Source organism: Melospiza melodia, chromosome 20, assembly GCF_035770615.1.
Source record: "Melospiza melodia melodia isolate bMelMel2 chromosome 20, bMelMel2.pri, whole genome shotgun sequence".
Lineage (NCBI taxonomy): Eukaryota > Metazoa > Chordata > Aves > Passeriformes > Passerellidae > Melospiza > Melospiza melodia.
The window spans coordinates 14785495-14799013 of record NC_086213.1 but is presented as its reverse complement, the minus strand read 5'-3'; the positions used below and the strand labels follow the sequence as shown (position 1 = coordinate 14799013).

Genomic DNA, 13519 nt, shown 5'->3' with positions numbered 1-13519 from the left:
GAGGCTCAGAGCTGCTCATGGGGAGTGCCTGCAGGTGCCAGTTACCTGGCTGGGGATTGGGGCTCAGACCCACCTGTGGGCTGTCACAGGAGTCATTGCAGAGCAGGGCTGGTGCCAGTTACCTGGCTGGGGATTGGGGCTCAGACCCACCTGTGGGCTGTCACAGGAGGCATTGCAGCTGGCACCAAACTGCTCTGGTGTCAGCTTGGCTGTTTGTGACCGTGTTCACAGGGTCTGAGGGTGAGGGAAGGGATGAGGATCTGACTCCATGTTTCACGAGGCTTGATTTATTATTTTATGATATATGTTACATTAAAACTATACTAAAATAATAGAAGAAAAGGTTTCATCACAAGGCTAGCTAAGCTAAGAATAGAAAGGAATGATAAAAAACATTTGTGGCTCAGACAGAGTCTGAGCCAGCTGACTGTGACTGGCCATTAATTAGAAACAAGCACATGAGCCCAATCCCAGATGCACCTGTTGCATTCCACAGCAGCAGATAACCATTGTTTGCATTTTGTTCCTGAGGCCTCTCAGCTTCTCAGGAGGGAAAACCCTAAGGAAAGTATTCTCCATAAAAGATGTCTGCGGCAGCTTTCCTCCCCAGCCTCCTTCGGGTTTCAGGGGCTGGGAGTTTGTTCCTCTGACACTCCTGGAATCAAAGTCCTGGTGCCCCCAGGGTCCAGGCTGGCAGGAGCTGCTCCAGGGCATCGGTGCCAGGCAGGCTGTGCCTCCTGACACCAGAACCTGTCCTTCCTTTCGTCTGCACAAAGGCTTGGAAATGTCAGCTTCTTGTTCAGAATTCCAGCAAAGCACAGCTGGGAGAGTCGGGATCCTCCACTGAAGGGAACATTACCCAGGAGAACAGCGTGGTTTTATTTGCCAAGCACTTTGTAAGGGTGTGCTGGATGACATCTGAGCACTGCTGCTGTTGTTTGGATTGTGTTGTGGAACAGCCAGGGAGCAGAAAACAGCAACAATGGAATTGCACAGCTTCCCTTTCCCAGGGTTTAGTGCTTGTGTCGCTGCAGTCTGAGTTGGTGTTTGAAATGAGGACTTGCCTAGAGGAAATCATTTTTTTAGTGTACGTTTCACTGGACAGCAAAGCAATTACCTCCTAAATTTAGAAATAATTCTCTACTACACTGTAGCAGGATCAGACAAGTTTTGGCATTTGAGCAACTTCCAGCACGCATTTTGCACATAAGAAGAAATGATGCCATTTGACAATCTGGCAGACAGAAAGCGTTCAGGGCTTGGGTTTCCTCGCAGGCTGTGGGGGAGCAGGACGGGATTTCCAGGGCAGAGCTGAGGCTCCAGATCCCTTTTCTGGGGCACTGTGGGGCAGCTGCCGTGCCCTGCCCCTGGGGCTCAGCCTGGGCTGAGGGACAGGTAGCCGCACGGAGAAATAACGAAGGGAAGGAGCTCATTTGGGTAATTATGGGCTCCAAGCCCGTTCAGGGCAGCAGCAGCAGCAGCACTGAGTCATGCTGAGCTGTGCTGGAAGCAGAAGGAAAGGCTCAGACTGAGCTCCTGAGCCAGGCACTGGGGCTGGCAGGAGTTTGTGTCTGGGCAGTGCAGCATCCTCTCATGCAGGGCCTGAGGCTCCTCAGCCAGGGCAGCTCCACTGGGCAGGGATGGAGCAGGACCTGAGCTGCAGGAAATGCACACAACAGGCTGCCCTCTGCAGGAAATGCACACAACAGGCTGCCCTCTGCAGGAAATGCACACAACAGGCTTCTCTCTGCAGGAAATGCACAGAACAGGCTTCCCTCTGCAGGAAATGCACAGAACAGGCTGCCCTCTGCAGGAAATGCAGATAACAGGCTGCCCTCTGCAGGAAATGCACACAACAGGCTTCTCTCTGCAGGAAATGCAGCTAACAGGCTTCCCTCTGCAGGAAATGCACACAACAGGCTTCCCTCTGCAGGAAATGCACACAACAGGCTTCCCTCTGCAGGAAATGCACAGAACAGGCTTCCCTCTGCAGGAAATGCACAGAACAGGCTTCCCTCTGCAGGAAATGCACAGAACAGGCTGCCCTCTGCAGGAAATGCAGATAACCCGTTCCCTCTGCAGGAAATGCAGCCCCTGCAGGAAATGCACCCCCCAAGGCTCCCTGGGCTGCTCCCCCCAGCAGAAGGTGCAGGATGGAGCAGGGGCCCTGCAGCAGTGCAGCAGCAGCAGTGAGAGCTGTGACTCAGCTGCAGCTTAGCTGTAACTCAGCATTTCTGCCCTGCAGCCCCGTTTCTCTGCACTTTCCCTTTTTAACCACCCTCAGGCTGTATATTTTATTTTCTCCTGACTCCTGTTCTGCTTGGTGAGGAGCCCCACAGGTCTGTCAGCAGAACTGACTGCACAGCTGCATGAAATCTGGAATGCCCAAGTGACAGAAATGGATTAGGCAGATAATCTCCTATCAGACTTCAAACAATTTCAACCATAGGGCTTTAAAAAGAGATAATTTTATATGGAGGATATTTTGTTAAAAACAGGTTATATTCCTGGCACAGCACCAATAAATGTTAATTTTATTTTCTTAAAAGAATTTCAGAGCAGTTGAAAACTGTAGAAGAATGTCTTTACTTGTAGATTTGTCCATAAAGGAAATAATTTATTATACATCTTACATCTAATTATAATAATTATAATAATATATATTGTATTATTATAATCTATACATGCATATATAAATGCATATATATGTTTATTTATATATTATTATAAATTATATATAATTTATATATTATATATATCCTTTAAATATTATACATTATATATTATATATAATAATATTTAATAATATACATCGAATTATAATAATTATGCATCTAAATGAATAATACTGTTTTGTTTCTCATTCTTCTGTCCATTCTCCCCCATTTGCTGGCATTATTTGTGGCAGGAGGAAATAAGTGAGGCCTTTGTGTCTCCTGCCATAGGCTGGGTGTGCTGCTTTAAGGGGGAGGCAAAAGGGAAAAGAAGCTATCTTTTGTTTAAATATCACTTTTGGCCTTCACAAGTTGTTCCAGAGCAAATATTTTCTTTGAGAATTGGCTAAAAATAGACAGGAAGAATAATCCTCTGAACTGTGGTAGGCATTATCATCAGAAATCAATCTTAGGAATCATTTCCACCATTAAACGCGGCGTAAATTGAGGGAGAAGAAAATGGGATTAAATCAGGCGTGGGGGAGAGAGCCTGCAACAACTTTTCTGTGGAATTCAGTTTGTGTTAATTTGCTGGGAGCTCGGAAAATGGAGCAACAGCAAGGCCCTGATGGAGGGAGAGGATGGCTAATGAGGGATGCCCAGATCTGGGAGAGAATCAAACAATCAAACCCCCCCGTGCTGCTGTGCTGGAGGGGATTCAGGGCTGGGGGCTCTCAGAGCATCCCGGGGAGGCGCAGGCAGCGTTTGGGTTTTGCTGTGGTGTGTTCCACTGCAGGATTGCTGCTGGCTGTGCTCGGGCCTCCAAGGGCAGGTGCCAGCAGGGTTGGCACATCTGCAGCAGGGTTGGCACACTTGCAGCAGCTTTTGCTCTTTTACAACAGGTTTTGCAGACTTGCAGCAGGTTTGGCACATCTGCAGCAGGTTTGGCACATCTGCAGCAGGTTTGGCACACTTACAGCAGGTTTGGCACACTTGCAGCAGGTTTGAGATATTTGCAGCAGGTTTTGCCCACTTGGAGCAGGTTTGGCACATTTACAGAGGGATTTTGCACATTTACTGCAGGTTTGGCACACTTACAGCAGGTTTGGCAGACTTGCAGCGGGTTTGGCAGACTTGCAGCAGGTTTGGCACACTTGCAGCGGGTTTTGCACATTTACATCAGAACGCTTGGAGCAGCACCCCTGGCACTGAATATGGGATATTCAGCAGCAGTCCCAGCCTTTCCCGGGCTGTTTTCCCCATTTCAGGGCACATTTGTCACTGGAGCAGGGCTCTGCTGGAGCCTCCTCTGCAGGCAGGGGTCGTTCTTCAGCTGATGGCTGGGGAAAAGAACCAATGAGGAGAAATTTGTGTCCATAAACATGCGGCCATCTGGGGCCATCTCTAATGTCCACTCCCGTCCCTCCTTTTGCTGATCGGGGAGGTTTGGGGAGCTCGGTCCCGTTTCAGGGTCGGGCTGGGAGATTGCATCTCCCTCTCCAGAGGAGAAGGGTGTGCAGTAATTTCCCTGCCATCCTCCACTCCCAGACCTTGCAGATGCACACAGAGCCATTGCCAGGTTGTTTTTCCTGAGCTCCTCTGATAGCCGTCCTATGAGCACATAACTCAGTGATTCCTTCATGTAGATGTTGCCTAATTGCAAAATCTTTGTTCATAATGGGAGATAAACTGATAATCCCTTTGATTAACCTTCTGTCTCAGCTCACTGAGAACCAGAAGCATCTCTTAAACTTATCTGTTAATTTTTAACCCACACTAATTTCTTCTGGCTTTATTAAAACTAATTAGTTCGCTTGAGAACTGAAGATCTCTCAGCATTCCTTGGAATAAATAAATATATCATGAGAAAACATAAGCAACAATGGAAAATTAGTTCAATAGGAATAGTTGAATAGTTCAAATCTATGTTAATGGAATTCATAATAGGTAGAAATACAGTTGGCAGTATCTGGACTCGAGTGTCTGAAGTGCTGGAAATTTTTTGTGTAGTTTAAGACCTTCCCCAAGGTTTTGCTTTGCACAGAGAATTACAATTACCTTGTGAGGGATCCATTCTTTCTTCATGGACAGATTTTCCACCGTGGGTTTGGGGTTGCCTGGTGGTTGGGAGAGCCAGAGGTGGTGCAGGGTTGTCTGGGATGGCTCTGGGGGTTGCTGTGCAAAGGTGACACCTGAGCTTTATTTCAGTCAGGCACAGTGGTTTTTGTTCAGTTCTGATAAACAGAATTTGGAATAGAGGATGTAAGAGATTCTTTGTGCTTGATGTTTTGCAGAGTCCAGAATACTGTGCTTTTCTCATAAATTTCTTCAGTGTTTCTGTGTACCCCCTTGGCTCAGCACAAGGTGAAAAATGGGTTGTGCAGTCTGACTTGAAGGCTGTAATGTTATCTGTTCTGAAAACAGAGTTTCTGGAGCATGAAGAGCTGTTTTTGAATGATGCTTCTGGCACCTAATCCTTAAAATTATTCAGCATATTTTTCTCGTGTCTGTCTTGAAATGAAAAATTATCTTCTGTTTTCAAGTCACTCGTAACTTCTAAAAATTAGGCTTAACTTTTCATAGAGATTTCCAAACTTATGCAATATATTGATATAAGTTTCTGCCTGATAAAATTACTCTGAGACAGCTGAAGAATTACTGATGTGCCAGAGTGGCATCTCTGCATTTCTCACTGAAGGATCTGCCAGTCCTGGGGCGAGCACGGAGCTCGTTGAGCTGTGGTTGGTGTTGTGCTCAGGTTTTGTACATTCCATCCTTTTCCAGGGCCACGGGTGAGTTTTTCACTCGTTGAGCCGTGGTTGATGTTACGCTCAGGTTTTGTACATTCCATCCTTTTCCAGGGCCACGGGTGAGTTTTTCACTCGTTGAGCCGTGGTTGGTGTTGTGCTCAGGTTTTGTACATTCCATCCTTTTCCAGGGCCACGGGTGAGTTTTTCACTTGTTGAGCCGTGGTTGATGATGTGCTCAGGTTTTGTACATTCCATCCTTTTCCAGGGCCACGGGTGAGTTTTTCACCTGCTGGGCACGGTGTTCCCATGGCAGCAGCTGATCCTGTTTGCTGCTCTTTGTGCGCGGCAAGGAGGAAAAGCTTGGGAGGGGCGTTTGTGGGAGCCAGTCTGGCTAATTGCATTGCAGGGATCAGCAGAACAGACACAGCCTCTTTCTGGGCAAAATGAGCCCAAAAAGGACCCGCGTTAACCGAGGATTAACCCTTAAAAGCAACAGCCTGTTGCATATTCATACACCTCATCCATGATGCATAAATTCCATTCAAACACAGGATTCTGTCTGGGCAGTGTCAGCTCCTTCCTCTGAATCCTGACAGCATCTTCAGGGCTGAGCCAGGTGGGATGAAGTTCATTACTTCTGATAAAAGAGCAATAAATTCTCTTTCTCTGAAAGATTCAGGTGTCCTGTGGCTGCTGTCTCACTGCGAGTCTTCTTTAGAAAAAGTATTCTACCTAGCATAGTTTCTATTTTAATATTATGTTATAATCTAAAACTATATTTAACACACTATTTAAGAGAATTAATACAGCATAACTTTCTAACATATAATATTCATTTTAATATTTGCAAAAAGCCAGTCATGAAATACGCATTTTTCACAATGGAACGGGCTGGTGTGCAGGGCCGGTCACTGCAGGGTTCTTTTGGAATAAAAATGCAGCAGGGAGGAATTGTTGTGTTTTCACGTTTTCCACGATGGAATGGGCTGGTGTGCAGGGCAGGTCACCTGCAGGGTTCTTTTGGAATAAAAATGCAGCAGGGAGGAATTGCTGTGTTTCCCCCCAGGATTCCTGCAGGACCCTGGTGCTTCCCAAGGCCAAGGCGCTGCTCAGTTCCTGATCCCTTTTTTAGCAGTGCTTTTTAAGAAGTGCTATTTTCGTGTGGTGTTTCTGGTGCTAAATGCAGCCTGCTGATTAGAGGGGTAAAGCTGCATTTGTTTTCCTTTGTTAGAACAGTATCATTTGCACGGAAAAGTTCCTATTTTTACAACGGAGCAAATCCAATTGGGGAGTGATTTTATTTAAAATGCAAGGGTTTCCTGTGTAGCTTTCCTTTACCTTCAGGGTGGGAGTGGAAACACTCACGTTGTTAGTTTCTCTGCAGGAATTCATTAGTTTTTAACCTCAGAAAATGTCCAGCTGCTTTCCTGTGCTGCTTGCTAACATGTGCTTCACCATGGCAGTTGAGAGGAAGCATCAAATGGAAATAGTAAAACACCTAAAAACAGTAAGGCTATCTTGTTTATTTCTCATTGTGTGCAATGGCTTTCCATGAAATGTCATTTATTGTGAGTGAACTTTGCTGCCTGTGGGAGCTGTGGCAGGCAGGGCTGTGCAGCTCTGTCCCCTGGCTGGGACAGGAGGGGACAGACAGATGGACAGGGGGTGGCACAGCTGGGCAGGGACAGACAGACAGGAGGGGACAGACAGACAGATGGACAGGAGTGTGGCACAGCCTGGGCAGCAGCAGCAGCAGCTCTGCTTTTTCTCCTTTTTCCTCTGCTTTTTCTCCTTTTTTTCCTCCTTTTTTTCTCCTTTTTTCCCTCTGCTTTTTCTCCTTTTTTTCTCTGCTTTTTCTCCTTTTTTTCTCTGCTTTTTCTCCCTTTTTTTCTCTGCTTTTTCTCCCTTTTTTTCTCTGCTTTTTCTCCTTTTTTTTATCTTCTTTTTCTCCTTTTTTTTTCTTTGCTTTCCCCACCTTTTTTCCTCTGCTGTTTCTTATTTTTTTCTCTCTGTTTTTTCCCCTTTTTTCTCTCCTTTTTCCTCCTTTTCTGCCTTTGCTCCCTGCCTGCCCCAAGGTTCCTCCCTGCCCAGCGCCCCATGGGCACAGCTGTGCAGGACACGCTGCATTTATTGCACCGTGCAGAGCCTGCATCCGTCCCCGCCCAGCTGGGCCCAGAAAGGTTTCAAAGCAGGGTTTTAGTGCAGGCTGTGCCCCAGCCCAGCTGCTCGGAGGGGTTAAAGCAGTTTTTGTGCAGCTGTGGGGCCGTGGCAGGGGCTGCGGTTGTGCCGCTGGGCCTGACTCAGCTTTGCCTTTCCAACCCCTGCCAGAAGCAGAAGATGGGCTGGAGGGGCTGAGCCCGACCTTTGGAGCGAGTCATTTGCAGGGCCAGAACATGGGGGAAGATCAGAGGGTTCCTCATTGTCCCCTTGGGTCCCTGCAGGTGTCCCTTGGCTGGGTTCTGTCCTGCATCTCCCAAAGCAGGGCCCTCCCAGGGGATCAGAGCTCAGCGCAGCCCTCCCAGCTCTGGCAGCTGTGATCCAGGGAAAGGAGCTGCGGATAAATGAACAGGCTGCAAGGGTTTTTAAAAACAAAAACAATTGGTGGCTGAGCAAGGCAGCACACAGGGCAGAGCCTCCTTACCCAGACTGGGGCGTCAGATTGCATTAAATGCACCACAGCCATCCTCCTGCTGGGAATTCTGCAGCCAGCCCTCACATCCAGAGCAGGATTTTCACTTTTGTTCTGTTGTGAGCGCACATTTGTGCCTTCATTTCTGCACTTTGAGAGATGCAGCTTATACATGAGGTAACACGGTTTATTTTTGATGTCTCTCATGTTTAATTTTCCATGGCTGTTTCTTTGTGAATTGTCTCATGCTCTATGAAATATGTGCTGGTGTGTGAGCCCTTAAATCTGTGCAGGCTCTGGCACCCCAAAAACCAGCCCCAAACCCCCCGAAAACCCCAAAAACCAGCTCCAAAAAGCCCCAAAACCAGCACTGTGCTGCCCTGCTGTGGTGAGCCCGGTGCTGCTGCCAGGCACAGGGAATGGGGAAATGCTTTATTTATTTATTCAATCTCCAGGAGGGAGCAGGGAGATACGGGGCTGCCAGGAGCCCTCTGTCCCCCTGGGAACGTACTGGGGGTTTCAGAGCTTTTCCAGCTCCCACAGCTCCCACTGCCAGCGATGTTCTGTGCTGTGGAATGTCCCTGTGCCCACCCTGGGTCTGGCATGGCCATTCCTGGGCCCCTCCTCGCTGGCAGAGCTTGGAAAAGTGGGAATTCCTTGGTTTGGAGAAAGCACTGCTCACCAACAGCTCAGCCATCAGTGGGTCCTGATCTCTGTGCCCATCCTAACCCCAAACACGGCTCTGGGTCCTGATCTCTGTGCCCGTCCTAACCCCAAACACGGCTCTGGGTCCTGATCTCTGTGCCCATCCTAATCCCAAACACAGACTGTCCCACCTGCTGGGCAGCAAACAGCCTCTCACAGGACACGGCATGATTTCACATCTCTGTTTCATGTGCAAACTGCTTGTCGAGGGCAGTGTAGCTCTGGGGCTGCTGGGATTAACTTCTGGGTTTTTTCATTGAAGGTTTATATTGAACTGATCTGGGAGGCGTTGAGGCAGATCCTGGCCAGGGAGGAGTCACTGGGTTAGACAGAAAGTCACCAGCTGCGGTGGTGGGAAAGCATCCTTGGCAAAATGCAGGGGAGTTTCACAGGGGCTGTTTCAGAGGAGTTCCACAGCCTGAAATCAGGGGGAGTTTCACAGGGGCTGTTTCAGGGGCTGTTCCACAGCCTGAAGTCGGGAGCTGTTCCTCGGGGCTCCCCTGGGCAGGCTGTGCGTTCCTGCTCCTTGGGTGCAGGTGCCCAGGGCTGACCCCAGCCCCTCCAGGCAGGTGCTCAGGGCTGACCCCAGCCCCTGCAGGGCTCCCTGCTGCTCTCACGCCCCTCAGGGAACACCCTGGAGCCCACACTGTGGAATTCCTGCCCTGACAGTGATTGTGACCTGGATCGCCTCCAGAAGGCACGGCCCAGGGAGGGAACTTGGCTGGAATTTAAACACTTTGGCTCAGTTTCTGGCTTTTGCCACCTGTTATTGCTCCAGAGCCTTTGAGTCACTCATTCTTTGTCCTGTAATGGGTTTTTTTTTCTGAGCAAGCAATATAAATATTTCAAGCTGACATTTATCTGTCACTTCTAAACGCACTGGGGGTACACAAATGCATCCTCTCCTTACTGCAGGGGTTTCAATGGAAATCCTGGGGCTGTGACACGGACTGAGGGTGTGACACGAGGGTGTGACACGGACTGAGGGTGTGACACGCTTTGTTTCTGTTCCAGGAGCAGGAGCTGAAGGATGCTGGGCGGGAGGAGAACTGCCTGAGCCTGCAGCATGCCAGCGTGTGCCCCCAAGCGCTGCAGCACGGCCAGGTAACGCACAGCTGTGCCCAGGTGTGCCCCCGAGCAATGCAGCATGGCCAGGTAACGCACAGCTGTGCCAGGTGTGCCAGGTGTGCCCCCGAGCAATGCAGCACGGCCAGGTAACGCACAGCTGTGCCCGGTGTGCCAGGTGTGCCCCCGAGCAATGCAGCATGGCCAGGTAACGCACGGCTGTGCCCGGGTGTGCCAGGTGTGCCCCTGAGCGCTGCAGCACGGCCAGGTAACGCACGGCTGTGCCAGGTGTGCCAGGTGTGCCCCCGAGCGCTGCAGCATGGCCAGGTAACGCACAGCTGTGCCAGGTGTGCCCAGGTGTGCCCCCGAGCACTGCAGCATGGCCAGGTAACGCACAGCTGTGCCAGGTGTGCCCCCGAGCGCTGCAGCATGGCCAGGTAACGCACAGCTGTGCCCGGTGTGCCAGGTGTGCCCCCGAGCACTGCAGCATGGCCAGGTAACGCACAGCTGTGCCAGGTGTGCCCCCGAGCGCTGCAGCACGGCCAGGTAGTGCACAGCTGTGCCCGGGTGTGCCAGGTGTGCCCCTGAGCGCTGCAGCACGGCCAGGTAGTGCACAGGTGTGCCAGGTGTGCCCCCGAGCACTGCAGCATGGCCAGGTAACGCACAGCTGTGCCAGGTGTGCCAGGTGTGCCCCCGAGCAATGCAGCACGGCCAGGTAGTGCACAGCTGTGCCCGGTGTGCCAGGTGTGCCCCCGAGCAATGCAGCACGGCCAGGTAGTGCACAGGTGTGCCAGGTGTGCCAGGTGTGCCCCCGAGCACTGCAGCATGGCCAGGTAACGCACAGCTGTGCCAGGTGTGCCAGGTGTGCCCCTGAGCGCTGCAGCACGGCCAGGTAGTGCACAGGTGTGCCAGGTGTGCCCCCGAGCGCTGCAGCATGGCCAGGTAACGCACGGCTGTGCCAGGTGTGCCCAGGTGTGCCCCCGAGCAATGCAGCACGGCCAGGTAACGCACAGTTGTGCCAGGTGTGCCCAGGTGTGCCCCTGAGCGCTGCAGCACGGCCAGGTAACGCACGGCTGTGCCAGGTGTGCCCAGGTGTGCCCCTGCAGTCTGGCAATGGCCCTGTTTGTTTTGGCAATAACTTCACTGCAGTTTGGCAATAACCCTGGTTTTTTGGCAATAACTCACTGCAGTCTGGCAATGGCCCTGTTTGTTTATCAATAGTTCCCTGCAGTCTGGCAATGACCCTGTTTGTTTTGGCAATAATTCCCTGCAGTCTGGCAATGGCCCTGTTTGTTTTGGCAATAACTTCACTGCAGTCTGGCAATAATTCCCTGCAGTCTGGCAGTGACCCTGTTTTATTTCCCAGGTACAACCAGACTATGCCCGCCTTCGGGAAACCCTGCTCAGAGTGACCAGAGGACGAGATTTGGCTGTGGGGGGAAAACACCAGCTCCAAGCCAAGCTGGAGAACCTAGAGCAGGTCCTGAAGGTGGGTCTGGATCCCAATGCCATCGGTGCATCCTCCCCTCTGCCCACGGTCCCTGGTGCTCAGCCCTGCCCACCCAGCACTGAAAAGTGGGAACCCCAGGCACTGGGAGGGTCTCAAACAAAATTCCTGTGTGGGAATCCACTAAATCAGAGGGTTTGGGAAAGCTGCAAAAGGCCTCAGAGACAGCAGAACTGGGATTGGAGCTAAGCAGCAGCCGTGGGATAGGTCAGCGGAAAATTTATTTAAAAAGTAGAAAAGCAAGGACAAATAGAACAATGGTCTGTGTATTAACACTTGTCTAGAATAACTCTCTGAGCTACAGAAAAGTTTATCTAGTGAGATATTAGGAAGTTTGAAGCTTAATAATGGAGTTCTGTGCATTGTGTTTAAGGCTCACAAGCAGGTATTGTATTTGAAATAAGCAAGCATTGTTTAACCAAAGGTGTGTGTGCTTATGGTGACTGGATAGAACTACTGTCAATATAGAATATATACTATACAGACATAGATACTGTCAATGTGCTTTTGCTTTGTGTGATTTGTCAAAAAACTTTTAAAGTGAGTTGTAGCTTGATAAAACTCTCTCCTGTAGACAATAAGAGATATTCTGGGCTGTTCTTGCCCATTTTCTCCATGCATTTGTTTTCCCAAGTGCTGATGTCTCCCAGGTTTGTGTGCAATAACTCAGTGCTGCAGATAAGGCATTGTGCCTCTGCTCAGACACTATTGTGGGAATAGCATGTAATTTGGAAAATAAAAATCTTTAATACCAGGTTCACCAGGGAAGAGATCAGAATCTAGAAAGAGATCTCTCTTAACTCCCATTTAATATGAGGGTGTTTGAAAGCTACAGGGATGCTGGGGAGTAATATTAACCTGTAATGAAAAGATTTCTATCTGCAGAGGGTGTCCTGACACTGCAGTCTGTGCTCCTCTGGGAGCCTTGCTCACAATCCTGTGGTTTGTTAGCACCCAGCACCCCTCACAGCTCCTGGGAGCTCTGTGTGGTGTTGGGAAGGATGAAAGTTTGACAAGAAAGTCTCACAGATGCGGATGCTTAGCAGAAAGATTTTTAAACGTAGAGTCTGATGAAGGAATGGAGATGGCAGTGTCAGAGCATGGCAGTGTCGTGGATTTGGGTCCTGGCAGGGCACAGTGTCAGACCCTGGGTCCTGGCAGGGCTGATGTCCAGGTGCCTGAGCTCCCTTTGGCTGAAGCCCTGACCAAACCCCAGCCCACCCTGGTTTCCTGCTGCCTCTCAGGTGCCAGGCAGGTGTGTGGGCAGCAGGGCATCCCTGGCCTGGCAGGCGGCTGGGGCTGTCCCCTTAGGGCTGTCCCTCAAGGCTGTCCCCTGTGAGCTGTCCCCTGTGAGCTGTCCCCGAGGGCTGTCCCCTCTGAGCTGTCAATGAGGGCTCTCCCCGAGGGCTGTCCCTGAAGGCTGTCCCCTCCTCCTCCTCCTCCTCCCAGCACATGCGAGAGGCTGCGGAGCGGCGGCAACAGCTGGAGCTGGAGCATGAGCAAGCACTGGCTGTCCTCAACGCCAAACAGCAGGAGATCGAGCTGCTGCAGAAGGTACTGGGGACAGGGAGGGGAAGGGACAGGGATGGGACAGGGACAGGGATGGGACTGGGACAGGGATAGACAGGAGATCGAGCTGCTGCAGAAGGTACTGGGGACAGGGATGGGGATGGGATGGGACGGGGATGGGACGGGGACAGGGATGGGACTGGGACAGGGATAGACAGGAGATCGAGCTGCTGCAGAAGGTACTGGGCATGGGAGGGGATGGGAGGAGACTGGGGTGAGACAGGGACAGGGATGGGACAGGCAGGAATGGAGCTCCTGCAGAAGGTACCTGGGGACAGAGACAGGGACAGGCAGGTGGGAGCAGGAGCTGCAGGGACAGAGGAACAGGTGGGATCCCCTGGACCGAAGGGATTCCTAGCCATGCTCCCTGCCCTGGGGGCTCCCAGCCCTGGGACAGGAGGGTGCCCTGTGCTCCAGGGCTGACGGATGCTCCTTAGCCTGCCCCTCTGTGGCTGAGCTTTTCTGTTCCCCGTGGGGACAGGAGTGCCACAGTCCCCCGGGTTTCCTTTGCATTTCCATTGCTCCCCTCCGTGTTTGGCTGGGTAACACTTGTGCATTCCTTCAATGCCACCAAGGAGCCCAGTGCTCATTTCCTGGCACTCAGAACCCGAGGTCTGTGCCATTCCCAGCGTGCTGTGGA

The 13519-nt window shown here is 50.9% G+C and overlaps 1 protein-coding gene across 19 annotated transcripts in view; it reads left to right on the top strand.

Annotated features, from left to right (window-relative positions):
• Positions 1–13519, top strand: part of RIMBP2 (RIMS binding protein 2) — a 74981-nt gene that overhangs the window by 25976 nt on the left and 35486 nt on the right. For 13 of the 19 annotated variants that reach the window (XM_063173262.1, XM_063173249.1, XM_063173248.1 and 10 more), the window contains 4 exons: positions 9753–9812; positions 10320–10349; positions 11170–11292; positions 12760–12864. In XM_063173262.1, the coding sequence (XP_063029332.1) occupies positions 12763–12864 (102 nt within the window). In that variant the 5' untranslated portion in view covers positions 9753–9812; positions 10320–10349; positions 11170–11292; positions 12760–12762. Of the gene's footprint in view, positions 1–9752; positions 9843–10319; positions 10350–10851; positions 10866–11169; positions 11293–12759; positions 12865–13040; positions 13059–13519 lie in introns of those variants that run through there. The other 6 variants (XM_063173261.1, XM_063173255.1, XM_063173247.1 and 3 more) reach the window with 5 other exon arrangements.